Genomic DNA, 20,832 nt, shown 5'->3' with positions numbered 1-20,832 from the left:
GCGTAAATATTGTACATGTAGTTCTTACGCGCACAATGCTTGAAATATGCGTGGACTATAAGTGTTGCCAACTATCGCGTTCATCAACGACTTTTCACTGAAATTAGCAGACTTATAAGTGATAAAACGCATATGATCGTTCCATAGTTCTTGCGCTATTTATCTTTTCCGCGGCTTTTGAACAGTGTGGCCGGGTCTTAAGCAAACGCAATACCGATAATACCGTCTGTAGAGTTTCTAAATATGAGCGAATCCAGCATCAACTAGACATTTGGTGTGACCAGGAATTTGAAATCTAACCGTCACTTCACGATGTAACCTGACCATTACCCGCCAGCAAAAGTACGCCATTACATATCGATTTTTATTCTGTCCTGAAAATATATTGAATTCGTATGTAAAGGACCAATGGGATTGTGTAAATTTAAGATTTTGTCATTTTAAGAATTTTTTAATGTATTTTATAATATTTGAACCTGCACAGTTATCGCAGTGAATATGACATGCCATCTCGCCAAAACCATAATGCTGAAATGCATGATGCAGCATAGAAATGACAGTGTTTGGGCCGTGGGACTGAGAACCATCAGTGCCGATTGTGTTGTTTTCATCTATCAAATAGTTGTATTGCTCTGCTGTCCCTTCTATGCATACCCCGAACAACTGAACTTTTCTTGGCGACGTTAAGTACAATGGTCCTTCCTGTCTGGAATGGTGTGGAAGGGTCAACTGTTGGGCAAAGTCAAATGTGTAATGGACATGAGCCAGACCGTTTGAGCATGGCAGACTGCCAAATGGACGATGCCCATACACTGCCTGCTCCTCTCTGGCGAGGTGAACGCATTTACGGTACACTGCGTGTTCAGCTAAAAAGGTTCACAACATTCAAAAATTAAAATTAGTATGAATGTATATATTTATATTTTTCACGCGCTATGCACTTATTCGTCGTTTTGATTTATCTTTATAAAATGTTAATTCAGTATGTACATTTTTTGAACCAACATTTATTTTGATACATTTATATTTTACAATATATCTGTAGATATGTTCAGATAAAAGGTGATAAGGACATAAATGCAAGTGTAAGGATACGAGTGTCTATTTAAATATTAATATACCTTGGGAAATTTCTACATGACTTTTATAATCATCCAGTGCAGTAAGTATATGATCTTTAATTTCTTCATATTGAATTTTGTCAAAACAATTAAAATGACAAGAACAACCACTTGAAATTTTATCTCTAACACGATTCAAATTAGAATCTCCACTAACCCCGGCACATCCTTGTAACTCGTCTTCATGATCTTGTGAAAAATTTGACGCAAGTCTGATAATGAACTCTTCATCAGATTCTATCAATTCGGGGAAAATTGTTTCTTCATCGTCTGCTCTATTATCAGGATTAGAGTTTTGTTCTTGTTGCGGGAAGAATTCCCGAATCACTTCATCAAGATCCTAGAAATGTATACATTTTTTATTTATCGTATTAAACTTGTTTATAATTATAAATTTCTGCAGAAAATAATAACATGATGATTCACATTGAAACAATTTCCCTTTAATTTTTTTTTTACCGATTGAACGATTGATATCGTGTATTTACGTTCAAAACCTTACTGATTGTCAGACCATTAATAAACAGATTTATATATTTAAAAAAAAATTCGATTAACTCGTCCTACTCAACTCAAACAGTAAATAAAAATTTGAATTTTTAGGGCGACACAACCGGTACGAAAATGCAAGCTCTACGAGACCACCTTATACCTGCTATGGCAACATGTAAACAATGTCTATAAATAGGCATACATTCTGGAATTTCTTGTTAATTTCACATTGGGGTTATTAGTACATTGTTTTTATAATCATGATCTCGTGTTCAAATTTACACAGCGCATATAACTTTTCCTCAAAATAAAACTTCATATCTTTTGAATGGAATGTAACAAGGTTACCTATAGTGCATGTAGAGTTCCGAGTAAATGTTTATACGGATGTGTCAATCGATCTGTTTTGAAAGCAGGGGGTAAATTATGCTACAGTTTAAATCTGCGAGAAAAGATTTACTTCTGCTTTGTAATATTGTACTAATCAAAACTTCTAATTCAGTAATTTAAGTAAGAATTTTTACAAGACAGTATAAGTCACCTATGTACATCCGATTCTTCAAAGTTTCTTTTCTGGAATATTATTTCATATAATCAACATTGAATGCATAACACAATTGTACAACAGGATTTTGCAACTTTTACCTGAAAATCCATTGAATCATTTTCTTCCTGGAGACTGCCAAATGCACATCAACAATATTACTGACTCAAACAACGCAGCAGTTCAATGCAAATGTAAACAAATGCAGCCGATAATAAAACTTCCGGATTTACTTTAGCGCGATTTTGACGTTAAAAGTTCACGAACTTTGACGTCGTTTTCTGATAATTGTGACGTTGAAAGATAAGGGCCCTTTTCTCATGACGCCAGTCATTTAACAACTTCAGGATTTAAACCAAGAACCTTTAGCTTACTGGCCAATCTACTATACCTCCCATTTGTTAAGTGTTTCCACCATTATGTTAATTGAATTGGGACTTCTTTTATTGATAAGAATTATGGAATGATGTCCCCATCACTGCTTACCTGGCACTGTTGAGTCAGTTGATGTTCCGAGGTTTTGTTAGTGTTGGATTTGTTAGCGTTCTTTGAGGCGTTAATCAGCTGTGTGGTGGGTGAGGCGGTGCGACCCGCGGCGTTCTACAAAACATAGATATAATCTCTTAAAGCCCAATTACATATTAAAGTACGATTGTAAAATACTCGTTTTACAATCCAGTTACATTTCAAAGCATGGTTGTAACCATAATACACCTAAATGACTCAAGGAAAGTCTCATCACAAAACATGATTGTAATATCAAGCCATCATGTCGTATATCATTTACTGCAATTAAATTACAGGTTCTAGAGATAATTAAACGACACTTAATGAGTCTCTGACCTCTAGCCTCCTGATGAGTTTCCTTTTTAGGGCGTTGCTGGCGGCGATATTTGTGGCAGCCCGGAGGTCCTCTGCAGCGCCTCGTAGTCTCTTCTGCTGCTCCGAGTCATTCGGACTCGACGCACAGCCCTGTAATATTAGAATATAACACTTTACTGAAATTGATTGAACATGATATAGCTGTCAACTGTGATACACAACTTTGTATCAAATATAACAATTTACTTCTCAAACGTTAAACTTGATATTGCATTCAGTTTCAGCTGCTTTACCTTTATCATCATATGCTCTGCGGCCTACAAATGTCTACATAACCAGACACAGAGTATACTAGTATACTATTACACTTCCCATCTCATTGTTCAATGCACACAACTTTTCCTCACCTTGGCAGCTTCCACCATGTTCGCGGTGGCATCAGCGAGTTGTCTGGCGGCGGCCAGGAGCCGCTTCTGCATGTCCGAGTCAGAGTGGCCCTCGGCTTCTCCCCTGATGGCCCCAACCAATGAAGAGGTCGCCTGAAAACAACAGATATCAAGGTTAAAAATTATATCATAAACAAGTAAATATATTGAAACAGTCAACAGTGTTAAACTTCTGAGCCATGTAGGTGCTAACCCAATCTAGCATTGACTTTTATAGAATTGAACTTATGAGAGAGGTGTGAGATATTTGTGAGCTTACCTGAGCTAGCTGCCAGGCCTGTCTCACCATCTCGTGGGCATCGCCCACACTACTGAACAGTCTGTCCGTTACAGTCAGGATCGTGTCCACTGCGTCCTCGTGGGACTCACCAACCTGAATATCAAAAACATACTTTTACTACCTCACTGCACAGAAGAGTTCATGATCTTGGTATCATAAAAGGCTCAATGCTTTGTATCAAAATATCCTTAAAATGTGTTTGTCATTATAACCAAAAATTCAGTGTAATTATTTCTTCATTTTTTCTTAATATTGTGTAACAGGTCTTTCTCGCATTATCACCGGTGTGAGATCGGTTTGTCCGGTGTGAGACAGCAGTGTGAGATTTTTCTGTCTTACACTGTGTATTACTACGCCGTTTTAAAACATAAACAAACGTTGTCTGCTGTAGGGAAATGCAAATTGGTGCATTGAGATTATCCATTAAGTAATTGTGTTGCTTAATTAATTACAATTTATCATATTTTTAATTAAAAAACTGTCGTATGCTCTCATTTTGACTTGCACTATTTGAAGCACGCGGAGGAATAAACTGAAAGTAATCTTTTGAACGTCATAACAGAAAGTTGTCGAACATCAGTTTTTAAGGTAATATAATGCGAGAAAAATAATCATTCATTATATACTCGTGTGGGATAGTGAAATTCCACCTCGGGGCCAAGATTCACGGTCTAGGACTTGGCAAAGCCTCGTCCTAGACCGTGAATCTTGTCCCCTCGGTGGAATTTCACTATCCCACACTCGTAATAATGAATGATTCTATGAATCTCAGAGAGATTGAGAGAGAGAGAGAGAGAGAGAGAGAGAATAAAAAGCTACAGAAAAAGAAAACAGTGACTGTCCCACTTACCGCGGTTGACCCTGCCCCCTTCTTGATGTGCTGTAGCAGGTCGTTAAGAGCCTGAGTAACCGCGGTGGCTGCGGCCCAGAAGCTTGCCGTCGCGGCAGGACTGCTGGGCCGCCTCCACAATTCCCTCCACAGAGTGAGCCACACCCTTTGCGGCGTCTATCAGCTGTTCCTGACAGGCCGGGCTACTGATGGTTGGAGCCACCACCTACAACATATATAGTGATACAATATAAAACAGTGTTAGTACCAACAAGCAGATATTGATGTTATCCTATGAGGTTATCATTCAAACCAATAGTACTTATTGTAACAAATGGATTAATCCAACCAATAGTACTTATTGTAACAAATGGATTAATTCAACCAATAGGACTTATTGTAACAAATGGATTAATTCAACCAATAGTACTTATTGTAACAAATGGATTAATCCAACCAATAGTACTTATTGTAACAAATGGATTAATCCAACCAATAGTACTTATTGTAACAAATGGATTAATTCAACCAATAGTACTTATTGTAACAAATGGATTAATTCAACCAATAGGACTTATTGTAACAAATGGATTAATTCAACCAATAGGACTTATTGTAACAAATGGATTAATTCAACCAATAGTACTTATTGTAACAAATGGATTAATTCAACCAATAGGACTTATTGTAACAAATGGATTAATTCAACCAATAGGACTTATTGTAACAAATGGATTAATTCAACCAATAGGACTTATTGTAACAAATGGATTAATTCAACCAATAGGACTTATTGTAACAAATGGATTAATTCAACCAATAAGAGCCACCATCTACACCACACTCAAAGACAGTATTGGCACTTAACATACAGGATCAATAAAAATCCAAATTAACAGCAAACTAAGGTTATCCAAATAAAATTGTGTTACCAGTCAGCATAGCATCTTACCAAACCAAAGTCATGGAGCTACAGAGATATACAGAGACAATCTGAAAGCTTTGTACAAGCTATTAGCTCTGTCAGTCAATTTACCTTTAACTTAGAACAAGCTGCAAGCTGTGACAAAGCCTGATAAATCATACCTTATTCCAAGCCATGATATATAACTCGTACCTTGCTATAAGCTTCGAGTTGAAATGTGGCGAGGGTACAGACCGTCGCCCGGTCGATCAGTTTGTTCTGTGATGTACATGGATAAACTACAAACTCCGACTTATCTTACTACACACCTCAAGTTTATCTGTATACAGGGAAATATTCGCCCCCGGTTTTTTTTTTGCCCATTTTTCCCCTCATTGTCAGCAGATGAATTTAAGACTCAGAAAAATCAAAGGTCTCCAATCTTCTCCCTTAAAACACAACTACATCTTGGTAAATTGAAGACAGGACAAATTTGCAAGTGTAGAAGGGTGAAAGAAATACAAGGCTACAATAACACTGTGTACTGTAGATGAACAGACGTACCTTGGTACAGGCCACGAGCTGTCGTGAGGGCACAGCTGGTCGCCGAGCTGATGACCTTGTTCTGAAGCCCCTGGTACTCGGTGGTGCTGGCCACACTCTTGGCCTTCAGGACGAGCTGGGCCGTCGCATTGGCCACTGCCTTAGCAAGAGCTAGCAATGTCTCCTAAAAATACAACACCATTCAAATCAAATCTTATGATACATGTACATTTAAAATGATAATGTAGATTCCTTATTTCATGCAAGTCTTAAATTTCAAGATTTAGCTGCATCAAATCTTGAGTATATGAAATTGCTACGCCAAAGTTTCATGTGATTTTACGTGATGTTTATACCTTGCGTTTAATTAGGAATCTACAGTTTTTAAAACACAAGAAATACGTCTTTCTGTATACATTCATTGTTAATTCTATGCGATGTTACCTTAATGACATCAATTTTCAAGAAAGAAATCACACAATTAGCCGAAGACAATTAATCAGAGCGCCTCACCTGGTACATCCTGTCCATGTCGTCAGCCGTCTCTCCAATGCCTGTCATCACTTCCTGTGACGCCTCGCCGACCGTCTTACCTGCCGTGATTAGGTTAGATTTACCCTGTCAACACATGGAGTATACATATAAGTAAATGGAATTAAGCACGTATCTGGTTAGATTTATCCAGTAAACACACTTATCTGGTTAGATTTATCCAGTAAACACACTTATATGTTTACATATAGCAGGTTGTATGTATAATTCTATGTTACCTGTATGTATAGCAGATTGTATGTATAATTCTATGTTACCTGTATGTATAGCAGATTGTATGTATAATTCTATGTTACCTGTATGTATATCAGATTGTATGTATAATTCTATGTTACCTGTACATATAGCAGGTTGTATGTATAATTCTATGTTACCTGTACATATAGCAGGTTGTATGTATAATTCTATGTTACCTGTACATATAGCAGATTGTATGTATAATTCTATGTTACCTGTACGTATAGCAGGTTGTATGAATAATTCTAAGTTACCTGTACATATAGCAGGTTGTATGTATAATTCTATGTTACCTGTACGTATAGCAGGTTGTATGTATAATTCTAGGTTACCTGTACATATAGCAGATTGTATGTATAATTCTATGTTACCTGTACATATAGCAGGTTGTATGAATAATTCTAAGTTACCTGTACGTATAGCAGATTGAGTTGTACAGGGTCACGCTGGTCAACGTTTCGGTCGGAGAAAAAGAACTTCCTCCTCAGCAGTAGTGTGTCCACGTCCAACACCCCCTGTTCCCTCAGGGTCCGTGAATGGTCCAACCACTCCACTGAAAAATCATCCAATCAAAACTCATTTACAAAACATCCAATCAAAACTCCATTCAATTTTTTGAAATCTAAATTTCATCAACTACTCCAATTAAATCATTTGATCAAAACTTTATGAAAATGTCCAATCACGTATCAATGAACGTAGCCTACATTCGTCATCCGTGCGGAGTTTCTTTCTCATCTCGTAGAGTTTCTTCTGGTCCTTGGCGATGGACTTGTCTTGGCGTAGAGTCAGCGTCTTCTCTTTCTCGTCGTCCATCATCTCACGGACCAGTGAGTATTCCTCATCGTTAGAGATACCTAGAGAATAATACAACTGTGATAGGATTATAAGTAAGTAAGTAATTTATTTATTTGTAGTGACATGTGAATACATTTCCAGTCAGCATAGATTAAACACCCGGCCCGTCGGGCCTATATGCCACTTTGAACACATAATACATGAAAAAAGAAAATAACACAGCATCAAGCAGTAAACAAAGATATGAATGAAAATATACATTATATTTAGCATGGTCACATGTCAAGCACGTGTTCGTCAATTGCTTAAGCAAAACGTAATGATAAATATGATTGGTTGTATTCGTTTAAGTATCATTGGGAAAATGTCTGGAGAATAATACAACTGTGATAGGATTATATTTAGCATGGTCACATGTCAAGCACGTGTTCGTCTATTGCTTAAGCAAAACGTAACGATATTCGTTTAAGTATCATTCGGAAAATGTCTGTGTTATTCATAATGAGGTGGGGAGAAGCTGGGTCGAGTTATAAATACATATAGTCCTTCTGATTGGTTAAGAGAAACACACCCCCAGAGCGTGGTGTATATAAAGTCAGGATTTGACTTAGCCAAGCAGTTGACGTGGAATCTTCTTTAAGGTTCGAGTCAACTCACTTCCCCGGGTAGAAGGGTGGGCCCCAGTCTCCGTTTCCCGTCTCGTTCATTAATTGCCTCGATAAGCATTTTGTTTATTGTCCCGTAAATTTCCATTGTGCAGCATGTAAGGCGTTTAGTCCGTGCTAAGTGGGTTGGCATTAGGTTTGGGTTACTTGGACTTTAAATTAACTTTAAGGCAGGCTTACATTTACTTTGTAAGGTGGTAAGGATGGTGATAACAGGAAGTTTGTATAACTGTATATTTGTGTATATTACATTTGTTCATTAATAATTCTATGGATCCATAACAAGTGTTTTCATTCACATGTAGCTGGAACTTGGAGTAGAGTTAGTGTGATTTTGAAATACTCGTAAATATTTAATAGAGTGATTGAGCGTTGATATAACTTTCTAGAACATTTACATTATTACGGAGTTTTGGATTTAAGAAAACTGACAGATTTGAGACTGACTTAACTTAAGCGACTAGAGACTTAAGAATATCATGGAACTTCTGGTATAAATTAAAGTTATAATCACTACACGATTACACAACAATACAGAAAATATGTTGATAGGTGTTGCTGTATGTTGCTAACACTTACCCATCTTGGTACAAATTGTGTTGCCCAACTGTGTGGCTGTTGATCATTCACCTTACTTAAGTGTTTGTGTTGCTACATGTTGTGTGAGTTGCTATTTGGTGCTGTAAGTGCTAACATCTGTCCATCAAAAATTTGACCCCCACCAAATTAAATGATTCCACAGTACCTATCTTGATATAGATGGTGACCATCAGTTGCCACACTGTGTAGCTGTCATTCACCTTACTTAATTAAGTGTTTGTGTTGCTACATGTTGCGTGTGTTGCTATTTGGTGCTGTATGTGCTAACATCTGTCCATCAAAAATTTGACCCCCACCAAATTAAATGATTCCACAGTACCTATCTTGATATAGATGGTGACCATCAGTTGCCACACTGTGTAGCTGTCATTCACCTTACTTAATTAAGTGTTTGTGTTGCTACATGTTGCGTGTGTTGCTATTTGGTGCTGTATGTGCTAACATCTGTCCATCAAAAATTTGACCCCCACCATATTAAATGATTCCACAGTACCTATCTTGATATAGATGGTGACCATCAGTTGCCCCACTGTGTAGCTGTCATCCAACTGTAACTTCTGTGTTTCTGTGTGTTGAGAGTTACAGTGTGTTGCTATATATGCTGTGTGTTGCTGTATGTTGCTTTAAGTTGCTATATGTTGCTGAGACTTACCCGTCTTGGTACAGATGGTGACCATCAGCTGCCCCACTATAACTTCTTTTTGTGTGTTGCTATGAGTTGCTGTATGTTGCTGTGTGTTACTTTATGTTGCTGTATGTTGCTTAGACTTACCCATCTTGGTACAGATGGTGACCATGTCACAATGTTTTTACTGTAAATGTCTTTCCTGTTCCAGCTTGGCCTGTTATCAAGATATTGTGATCATTTTCCGCAATGTTTACACATTTTTCCTGGTCGCTATCTATTTTCGCGGGTTCTTACGATTTCTCTGGACTTCCCGTATGCATTCGAAACATCTCTGACTTTATATGGAGAGCCGCCGCTAGGCGTCGCGTTGCTCGATGCAAACTTCCGTTGCTTTCGATGAAATGGATTTATGGAATGGTATCGAGGACGTTTCGGGTCACTGGGTGGTTAAAACGGCATGTATACTTATATAAAGTATAAGAAGAAGTCATTAGATCATTTTGTGACCTACTTCTCGCCAGAAACCGGTAGACAAAGGGTATAAATTGTTGAAAATAAACTGTGAATTGAGGCCTCCCCCGATGGCGAGTGTCGTCCCTTTACCTTTTTAGCTCACCGAGACGAAGTCAGGGGGAGCTTATGCTATACCCTCGGCGTCGGCGTAGGCATCGGCGTCAGGACCTGGTTAAAGTTTTTGTTGCAGGTCCTGTATCTAAGCTATTACTTGTCCTATCTTCACCAAACTTGCATGTGTGATGCATCTGGGCCTACTTATGGACTTGAAAGACTTGGATGCTGAATCCGAGTCCTAAATTTCAGATGCTGGAGGAGGTTAAGGTTGTTGGACCAGGTTTAAGTTTTTGTTGCAGGTGCCCTTTGATAGCAATATCTAAGGTACTGCAGGTCCGTACTTCACCAAACTTGCATTGATGGTGTGTCTTATGATACTGATGCACCAGACAGGTTTGAATGCTGAATCTGAGCCCTAGGTTTCAGATGTTGGATATGGTTAAGTTTTTTGGAACAGGTCACATGTTTAATAGATAATAGTACTTTTTCAAACTTGCATAGTTGATTAAACTGTAGTATGAATTAATCACAGAGGAAGCTTCAGATGCAGAGCTTGATCTCCATTATCAAGGATGCTAAAAAATATATCTTAGTTATTACAGGTCCGAACTTCACCAAACTCGAATGGATGGTGTGTCTTATGATACAGATGCACCTGACAGGCATTGATGTTGAATCTGATCCATAGGTTGCGGATGCTGGAGCAGGATAAGGTTTTAATTGCTAGTGCCCTCTGATGATGATATCTTTATTATTTCTGGTCTTAACTTCACCAAACTTGCATGGAGATGCATCTTATGTATACTGATGCACCTGACAGGCTTGAATGCTGAATCTGAGCCATAGGTTTCGGATGCTGGATGAGGTTTAGTTTTTTTTGAACAGGTCACATGTTTTTTAGATGATAGCTTGCATAGTTGATTAAACTATATTATAAATGAAACGCAGAGGTTGCTTCAGATGCAGAGCCTTATCTCCATTATCAAGGATGCTAAAGAAATCTCCTACCTCACTCAAACCTGCTCGATAGATAGATGTGTTTGTTGATAAATTATGTAACATGATTCCTATGATATAGTATTGTATGGTATGAAACAATATTGTTTAATATGATACAATATAATATCATATGTAATATTATAAAAAGTTATATGAAACGATATGATATTGTATAATTTTTTTTGATATTTTATGTTATGATATTGTATCATGATATCGTTATGTATAGTATTGTATATTATGATACAATATTGTATAATATTATATTGTATTATTAATTTATTATTTAATCACATGATACTATTGCATAAGATATTGCAAAATATAATATTGTATCCCATGATACCATATTGTATATTCTATAATATTGTATCATACGATTTTGTATAATATGTTATTAGTTTCTGTAAATAGAATTATATCACATGAAATTGTATAATATGATACAGTTATATTATATAATATCGTATCATACGATATTGTATAATATGATATTGGTTTATAATATGATATATTATCACATCACATGAAATTATATTGTATGATATTGTAAAATATATTATTGTATCATATGATACAATATGTATAGTATAATACAGTATTATATAATATTTAACTTTATCACATAATATTGTAACATTTGATATGATACAATGTTGAAGTATCAAATAATATTGTATCATATGATACAATTTGATCATTTTATGTATCAAAAGTGATACAGTATCATACAATATCATACTATATTATACAATATAATATCATATGTTTCAATGTTATGATGTATTATGTACTATGATATTGTAATATAATACTAGTATATTGTTTTATATATTATGATATTGTATTATTTGATCAAACACAATAACGTATAACCCAATACAATGTCATATCATACGTTACAATATCATATCTCATCATTGTTTATTATGGTATTTTATTGTATTATATGACATATGTTGTAAATATGATAGGATACAATATTTAATTTTATATTATTGTATTGATTAACATATGAACCTATGATTATCATACAATTTTTTAACAGATGATATACGATATTGTGTCAAAACAGAATCCATGAATATCCAAGATCATAAAGTATGATTTTCATTTAATATGATAAAGGTGGTCTCATTAAGGTGAAGTCTCATAAGGGTGATGTCTCGTCTCGGTGAGCTTTGTAATCTGTGATTACTTATGTTTTAATGTACACATAATACACATTTTTTAAAACGACGATAAAGGGCGATTTTAACGGCAGATTTTAATTCGATTCCATAGAAGATATATTGAATGACCATTTATGTATATTTTTTTATCCGGGAATAAATTGTTATAAAGTTCAGTGTCTGACAACCGAGCCCCTGTGGTCAAAATCCGTGTGTTTACAGTATATGTATATAAATGCGTGGCTGTAATGTAAAGATACATCTGTAAAGTGCGTGATTGCGGTGTAACGTTATATGTGTTGAAGTGCCTGGCTTTTAAAGTTTGTACATGTATTTTTTCTTGTATAGCGAGGTTTATAACAAAATTTATAACACAACCATATGACAACAATTGACTTATTATATGCTTATGAAAACAAGAGGCCTATGGGCCACATCGCTCATCTGAACAACAATTCCTTGTAACATTTTATTTCGTAGCATATGATATTTCTATGTTAAACTTTGAACCTCTTTTGGGGCCCCAGTATTAGTAATTATTATGCCTTCTGTCAGTTTGTCACTATATATTCAAAGCTCATCAATTTTCGCATAGTATTAAAGGATTTATATAGCGTAAGCATACTATGCCGAAATAGAGCACGGCAGATGTTTTCAACGAAAATCTTTGAAGCGCCGACAGCGGAATTCGAACTCACGACGCAAAAATCATTCTAGCATGAAGCCCAACGCGTTACCGCCACGCTATATTAGCCGTTATTATAAGTAATGGTATTTATATATATATAACGTAGATATATAAAACTAACATCAAACAATTGAAATTATTCATTTTTCCAAAAACACTTCATAATTGACGGTAATTTTAAAGTTAAAGTTTCTAATAAACTTTTGAACAAATTGATTGAACATTTTACAAAGAAATTCTACATGAGAATCACAAAAACGCTTTTTTAAATGGCGCTTGATAAAGAATGAACAAGAAAAAAATTTCAATGAGATTTCGTCTGCTTAACATTTCGAGTTTTCTCGGTAAGGCCAAACGTCTCTCATTTCTTGAAAAGAAAATAAACTTTTGTTAACTTTTTATTGTACAACAACTTGTTGATTAAATAAACAGTCAAATCAATTGATTATTTAAAAAAAAAACTGTTTTAGGTGATTATTTTTAGGGACTTTTCAACACTCGAACGTCACAGCTACTAGCAAAGCACATCATTATATTCAACAGTCGGCATAATAATAACAATAGTGTTGTGTTGTGCACTCCGGCTCGTGCACTATGTATCAAACCCTGACTACTATTTAGGCATAGTACATGCACAACGCAACACTATTATATAATTAGTATCAGTATTAGTCCGTTGGGCATGCCTTTATTGATTACATTATTTAAGGAAGCCTGCAAAGTAATCTCACTAATTGAAGCATTATAGTTCTTCAGAAGAAGATTTTTAAAGATATACGTTAAACATTGAACCCCGCCTCAGACCCCAATTTTTTCACTGTATAAACAAGCTTCTGAGTAAATATTGGCGTTTCTGGTGCAGTGGTTTTTGAGAGGACAATTTTTAACATTTTCCTATGTATTTCTATGCCAAACTTTGAACCCCGCATCGGGCCTCAATTTTAACTATCAATCTTCACTATATTAACAACTTTTGAGTAAATATTGACGTTTCTGGTGCAGTGGTTCTTGAGAAGAAAATTATTAAACATTTTTCCTATGTATTTCTAAATCAAATTTTGAACCCCGCCTGAGGCCCCAGTTTTGGTCCGATTGTCATGATCATGATTTTTACATTTTAGAATCTTTTCTATAGAAATTATTTTTGGTGTAAATTTTGGCATTTCTGTTGTTGTGGTTCTCGAGAAGATTTTTAAACATTATCTTTTCTACGTGGTTCCAGATTAAACTTTGAACCGCGACTGAAGCCCCAGTTTAGGTCTGAGGGTCATGATTTTTATAATTTAGAATCTTCACTATATAAGCAAGCTTTTGTGTGAATTTTGGCATTTCTGGTTCAGTTGTTCTTGAGAAGAAGATTTTAAAGACACACACCCTATACTCACTGTTTCTCAATTATCTCCCTTTGGAAAAGGGCTGCACCCTTCATTTTCATAATTTAAAATTCCCTTACCATAAGAATGCTTTTTAGTAAGTTTGGTTAAATTTGGTCCAGTGGTTTTAGAGAAAAAGTCAAAAATGTAAAAAGTTTACAGACAGACGGACGGACGCCAGACAACAGGTGATCAGTAAAGCTCCCTCGAACTTTTTGTTCGGGTGAGCTAAAAAACTACAGTATAATAACAGTGTTTATAATACTGCTCAAGGATGAACCAAGCTGCCATATTAATAAATGGTTTAATTGACCCTGGGTACTTGGAAATCATTATTTCTAATTTATTGTTGAGTAATAAAAACATCATTGTGAAGGTACACTCAACTTGACATGGTTCACCTCAATAAATAATGTTCTAGTTCTTGTACATAAAGTTACAGTATTGTCTGAATACGTTGAACTGTTAACAATGGTGAAGTCTGTCTGATTAATCCGTGTCCTCGTTCTGTACCAAGTATTACAGTACTGCCTGACTATGAAAAAAGACAAACAATATAGACATGTCTCTTTAAGTTTATTGACTTTTATCTACAGCTCGCTACATTTCCCGAAACATCATTTGTATACAAGTATTATGTTTTTTATGGTATGCGTAAACACAATAAAATGAACATAATACTATATATAAGTTATAAATGTATTTCATCACGTTCATTGTATGGGTAAACACAAAAAAAAACCAATCACGCTTAAACTTACGTACAATATTTCTCCAAATAAATGACATTAACATGAGTTTGGTCAACAGAGATACAGAGTGTGAGAAATGTGCTTAAACACCATTAACAAACACATAGGATTAACAACATGCCTTACAAATTCAGGTCATCATGACCTACTTTCACATTGATAAATACATGAGTACATATGACTTCTGGTATGATTAATGGTACATCATTTCTAAAACACAAGTTTGTTTATTTTTCAAATAGATATGTTCAAAATAGTTTCACCATAAACTACCATGATTCTAATTGGGTCATTGTGACCTACCTTTTGAGGACAACAAGCAATATATGATGCACCAATTGTTATACATGCACAGCTCAAACTTAATGAATTAAACTAACATCAACTATTAATATATTGAAATTAAAACTACATAACATTGTATAAAAAAACATCTAAAACTTATCAAATTCTTATCAAAAGCTTATCAGATCACTTCTTTCCAAATGATCACGATATATTGTAAAAATACATTAATTGATATTCAATCCTACCAATAAAACTGTCAGGGATAAACACCATCAAATTCATTTCTCATTCTCAAGGGGAATAACTGTTTTTTCATCCTGATTGAAAAATACAAATTTTGAGTTATTCCCCTTTGAATATAATGTTTACTACAACATACAAGATTATTTGTGTAAAAATCACAATTAAAAAACCAACACTATGTGACACATTGGCTACAATTGTAATGGACATCCCCGTCCTAGCACCGAAAGATACCAGAAATTTCAGGAGCTTAGATAGGTAAAACATATTATATTCACCTACAGAACACAAAGTCCCTTGATGACCAGTAATTAATTGACTTCTGTAACTCCATTGGAATTATCGGTAATAAAAATAAAACCAAATAAACACTTGTTCATGCAGATAACCATATTCTTGACTTAACAGTACACACAGCACACAATATCCATCCAAATTTGTCCACAAAACAGTTTTAGAATAACGGATAAACTAATAAACTAGGAATCACCAGACATTGTAACAGACTTGTGACTCCACTTACATCCTGACTGTTGGAGGTTGCAGCGGCATTTGCGGAGTTACTGGCCAACATATCGTAGTCTCATGTCAGCTGATTGGCCAGTCGCCCGAGGTCGCCCGGGTTCACCCCCGCCTTGCCCACCATCTCCTGCGTCGTCATGGCGATCTTCTTGGCCAGACTGACCATGTTGGACTGGTACTCCACGAAGGACATCACCTCCCTCACCATTACCTGCTCGTCCGTCTGTAACCATAGAAACAAAGGGGGGTCAATATTGTAAACACAGACTCCTTTATTTGATAGACCTTATTATGTTACACCGATATGTATCCAAAATGTTCATAATGGCATAAGTTTGTTAAAATTTCATGATTTTAAAAAATTAAAGTCGATCAAATTCTTCCTCCAGTGCCACTATCAACACAATATTGGGGACTTTAAACAGAGCAAATTTTGGAGGAAAGAAGGTCCTTTAAGTAAAGATTGTACCCACCTTAGTGATTGATTTGGTGAGTTTCTCTATCATACTGTTGACTACGCCGGCCTGTGAGGCGGCCTCCTCCAGAGACTGTAACAGGTCTTGTACGACGTCCATTGTGTTGTCTGCTGCTGTGTCTATGTTATCATGGGTGTGCTTAGGGGCCTACAACATAAAACAAGATATTGTAGTCTACAGAAGATCCGTGCACACACTTGTCTATTGTAAGGATTTGCTATGAAGTCCAGACTTAAACATGCCTCCTCTTTTTATCTTATGATACTCTAACCTCTCTATCTTATCTTTGGGTTGCCTCCCCCTCCTATCTTAAGGTACACTCTCCTTTTATAATAAGGTACACACTCCCTCTTTTTTCTTTAAGCTCATTCCTCTTCTCTCTTACTGTACACCTACCTAGGGTTGCCCCCACCTTCTATCTTTAGGTTCACTACTCCTTCTACCTTAAGGTATACTCCATCTTCTGTCTTCAGGTACACCCTTCCCTTCCATCTTAAGGTACACTCCCCCTTCCATCTTAAGGGACACCCCTCCCTTCCATCTTAAGGTACACCACCCTTTCTGTTTTCAGGTACACCCCTCCCTTCCATCTTAAGGTACATTCTCCCTTCTATCTTAAGGTACACTCCCCCTTCCATCTTAAGGTACACCCCTCCCTTCCATCTTAAGGTACACTCCCCCTTCCATCTTAAGGTACATCCCCTCCCTTCAATCTTAAAGTACACTTCCCCCTTCTATCTTAAGGTACATTCTCCCTTCTATCTTAAGGTACACCTACCTTAGGGTTGCCTCCCCCTTCCTTACAGGAGTACATGAACTGAAGTGCCGACTCGGCCACGGTCTTAGTCAGGTCCAGGATGTGGGTCTGTTGTTTGGAACAAAGGTCATGGATTTCTCTTGCACTCCCAATCATCTGTTCTTTGAATCCCTATAATACCATTCAACAATAATAATTAATGATTATCTACGAATATTGAAAATTGAGCACATTTTGATTACTTTAAAATCTTAATAAAGGGGGGGGGGAGAGAGGTGAACTATCAAATAAATCTGTTAAACTGTTGAAACAAGGGAGGGGGTGATACCTTAAAAATCTAGACATGAAAGGGAAGATATGAAAACTTAAATATCTAGATATTGGGAATGAGGGGTTGATAATTTACAAATCTGGACACATGGAGATATATTAGTGGATGGGGAAAAGGTGGTTTTAGGTGGAATAAGTACTGACCCTGAGGGATTTCTCGGTCCGTTGCTGTAGACTCTGACTGATGGCAGCCAGTGAGGCGTGGTCCAGGTCGCGGATGGAGCGGTTCAGTTTGTCGATCGACTCGTCACACTCACGCTGACCCGGCGCACAGTCCCTGAAATATACAGATGTATATAGTCAAACAGGTCCTGATGTTTTACAGGATATATGTTCAGTTCAAGATTTTTACATTCCTTGAAAGTATACAGTCAAATACTATAATATGTGTCAAGAAATAATGGATGTAAAGTGGAATGGACCTCAAACAAATTTAAAATCCAGGTACACAGAAATACAGTAAAATACAATAATTTACCTGTCCGAAAATTTAAAATCACTTTTAGGAATGAACCAGGCTATTGAAGAGCTAACACTTTTGTAAATCTAGAAATGCTGACCAACGTTAGGAGCTGGCATTATAATAAAGACTTGCACTATACACTTACTTGATGAAGGAAAGACTTACTAATGGTGGACAAACTTACTTGATGGAGAACACGAGTCGTTTGATGGCCTCGGGCACACTCTTGGAGTGGTTGGAGTACAGTTGATAAGTGGACGGGTCCTTCGGGTTGACAGCCAGCTGTTTGGCGGCCGTCACCATGTGACACGCTCCATCGATCATCGCCTTACCTGCCGACACAATGGGCTCTTGGGCCTTCCTTGCCTACATATATATACAGATAAGTCATCTGTGTGTCTTGTCCCAGAAAATTAGGAATAACTGCATAAAACTTTCTTGAATTATGAAACCCCACCATGAACATATTCAAGTACATTTCTAATATGGGGTTTTACAGGACAACAGAATCCTGTTAGTTGGGTGCTTTAACTTGCTAACTGTCTGCTTTATGTAGCTAACTTAGTAGCTATCTGCTATATATCGCCAGCTGTCTTACTACCTGTATTTATCGATAGCTTTTCATTTACTGTAATTACCTCAGGGCTGATCTTGGCTGGCATGCTGGCAAACTCGGGAGAGGAGGCAAATGTGGTGAGTTCATCCACTGCATCTGTCAGTGGTTTGGCGGCCTCCGCACATCGCTGGCGGTTCTCCTCTGTGAAATCCTGGTCCAGCGCCTTAATAATGATCTCAGTAATATAGCAGAATATCATTTAAATCGTTGGGAAGCTTAAGGTACAAAACCCATAAGAAATTTCATACAATTTAACCAAACACAAATTATAACAAATAGAAATGTACACTTAAGATCTTGACATTTGACCTTGACACTCACCTTGATGGCCTTGACCAGGTTGGCTGTGCTGTTGGCAACGTCCTTGGCACTCTGTACAAAGTGTCGCTTAGCGACAGGATTGGAGGTCTTGCTGGAGGCCAGGCGACAGGCGTTACACAGGGCCGACGTGTGCTTAGCAACCACTGTTGCTGCTGACAACACCTACAAGGGGAGAAAACTCTAAATCATCTCTAAACAAAACACATCTTGGTGACAAGGTTAGAAATAAGTACAAGTTAATCAAAGCAAAGTCATTACAAGTTCACTCTGTGTATGTAGTAAAATTGTTAGTTAAAATATTAATTCTTAATACAAAACTGATTTTAGACCTTGGCAAAGGTATGAAAAGTAGATAATCTCCTCCATTCATCAAAGTACTTTTTCACTTAGTACACAAGATGTTGCTTGTATATATATGATACATAGCCTGATACCCTACAAACTTCTAACATAGAGATATACACACATATATCTGTTTTTCCCGATACACAGCGGTTCATGTTATTTCTCTGATATTTCCTTGCTGGCATTGACATATCTGTTAACCTTTCAAAGATGCTATGTGGGAGAATCTCCCCCTTACCTACTTGGCTAAGGGGGAGATTTTGCGTAAACGACGTTTTTTCACGTGAAATGCAAATACCCGGTATATATTAAAAATACTGTTAGATACCTTATTTATCATTGTAATTAATGCATTTGCAATCATTTTAAATTTTATTATTTCTATGACTACCAGTGTGCAATTACAACTTGTGTTGCTGTACATGTTCAGAAAACTATTATTTTGTTTGCATGGTACAATACAAGAAGCCAATATAGTGCCACTTTTTATATTAAGTCATCTTATTGTTCAGTATTGAACCATCACTGCATGCTGACATTTATGGTAAACACAGAAAATTTATTTTGCCTATTTTGAATTTGCAGTGAAACCCAGTTAAGAAAATACCAGAAAATAATATTCATTAAAATTATTTTTTGCCTTATATATATAGGATAGATTTTTAATTCACAAAACAACATGTATTTCTCCAGTGTCATTTAAAAATGATCTCTGTTGTAATGTCTATAGCATCCCTGTAATTCATAGTACCGGTACTATAAACTTTAAAAACTCTTGTGAAATTCTTTTACACTTTTTCTTCGAGCTTCACTTCATCTATGAAGTACAATCTCAAGAGGAAAATGATTAAGTAGGTTTCTACGCTGTAGCTTGTATAAACTTGTTCCAAACTCACTTTGATTTTTACCGACCGTGCTGGCCAGACAGAATTAGTCACGACTCACTGCACGTGGCTTGGGTGCTTTACCTGTGCACCTGTTAAGTGACACCACTGGCTGTTATTGTTTTCTTTGGTGTTACAGAGTAAAATCAAGATGTTTTAAGTTTTCAGCCGGAAACATGATGTGCCTATTGCAGGATTTGATCCAGTGACCTGTAGCTGACTGGCCATAAACTAGGACCCAGATATGTATTAAGTGTTTCCACCTTCGTGCAAGTTAAGTTGTGATGAAATAACAATGAATCCATACCTGGCACAGTCGAGTCAATTACAGCAGGATTTAAACCAAGAACCCTTAGCTTACTGGCCAATCTACTATACCTCCCATAGCTAAGTGTTTCCACCATTATGTTAATTGAATTGGGACTTCTTTTATTGATAAGAATTATGGAATGATGTCCCCATCACTGCTTACCTGGCACTGTTGAGTCAGTTGATGTTCCAAGGTTTTGTTAGTGTTGGATTTGTTAGCGTTCTTTGAGGCGTTAATCAGCTGTGTGGTGGCTGAGGCGGTG

At 36.6% G+C, this 20,832-nt stretch overlaps 3 protein-coding genes and 1 pseudogene across 3 annotated transcripts in view; all 4 read right to left on the bottom strand.

The window, feature by feature from the left end:
* LOC128171394 (talin-1-like) overlaps nucleotides 1-9,718 on the bottom strand; it is a 113,124-nt gene extending 103,406 nt beyond the window's left edge. Inside the window, exons 1-6 of the mRNA XM_052837190.1 lie at nucleotides 9,606-9,718; nucleotides 7,478-7,627; nucleotides 7,181-7,323; nucleotides 6,495-6,599; nucleotides 6,015-6,165; nucleotides 5,652-5,737 (exon numbers count right to left, since the gene is read on the bottom strand). Of these exons, the coding sequence (XP_052693150.1) occupies nucleotides 5,652-5,737; nucleotides 6,015-6,165; nucleotides 6,495-6,599; nucleotides 7,181-7,323; nucleotides 7,478-7,627; nucleotides 9,606-9,630 (660 nt within the window). The 5' untranslated portion in view covers nucleotides 9,631-9,718. The remainder of the gene's footprint in view (nucleotides 1-5,651; nucleotides 5,738-6,014; nucleotides 6,166-6,494; nucleotides 6,600-7,180; nucleotides 7,324-7,477; nucleotides 7,628-9,605) is intronic.
* LOC128171442 (uncharacterized) overlaps nucleotides 1-20,832 on the bottom strand; it is a 78,586-nt pseudogene that overhangs the window by 44,115 nt on the left and 13,639 nt on the right.
* Nucleotides 229-1,288, bottom strand: LOC128171412 (uncharacterized). Its single transcript, XM_052837210.1, has 3 exons — nucleotides 1,279-1,288; nucleotides 477-866; nucleotides 229-374 (listed from the first exon to the last, which is right to left on the bottom strand). Exons 1-3 carry the CDS (start codon nucleotides 1,286-1,288, stop codon nucleotides 238-240), a joined length of 537 nt encoding a protein of 178 aa, XP_052693170.1. The 3' UTR covers nucleotides 229-237.
* LOC128171402 (talin-1-like) lies at nucleotides 14,833-20,751 on the bottom strand. Its single transcript, XM_052837199.1, has 8 exons — nucleotides 20,733-20,751; nucleotides 19,032-19,193; nucleotides 18,733-18,873; nucleotides 18,279-18,460; nucleotides 17,776-17,908; nucleotides 17,323-17,472; nucleotides 16,542-16,691; nucleotides 14,833-16,291 (listed from the first exon to the last, which is right to left on the bottom strand). The coding sequence occupies exons 3-8, from the start codon at nucleotides 18,754-18,756 to the stop codon at nucleotides 16,130-16,132; spliced, it is 801 nt and encodes a 266-aa protein (XP_052693159.1). The 5' UTR covers nucleotides 18,757-18,873; nucleotides 19,032-19,193; nucleotides 20,733-20,751; the 3' UTR covers nucleotides 14,833-16,129.

The sequence above is a fragment of the Crassostrea angulata genome, chromosome 2 (assembly GCF_025612915.1).
Source record: "Crassostrea angulata isolate pt1a10 chromosome 2, ASM2561291v2, whole genome shotgun sequence".
Lineage (NCBI taxonomy): Eukaryota > Metazoa > Mollusca > Bivalvia > Ostreida > Ostreidae > Magallana > Magallana angulata.
Note: the sequence above shows the minus strand (reverse complement) of the source record. Positions and strands in the feature narration are given on the sequence as shown.

Coding starts and splice junctions, on each gene's coding strand:
- LOC128171402 (XM_052837199.1), bottom strand. CDS start 18,756: ATGCCAGCCAAGATCAGCCCTGAG. Junction 18,461..18,732: donor CAGCCAAGATCAGCCCTGAG/GTAATTACAGTA, acceptor ATATATATGTAG/GCAAGGAAGGCCCAAGAGCC. Junction 16,292..16,541: donor TCACCAAATCAATCACTAAG/GTGGGTACAATC, acceptor CTATGGTTACAG/ACGGACGAGCAGGTAATGGT.
- LOC128171412 (XM_052837210.1), bottom strand. Junction 375..476: donor TCACTGCGATAACTGTGCAG/GTTCAAATATTA, acceptor ATATATTTTCAG/GACAGAATAAAAATCGATAT.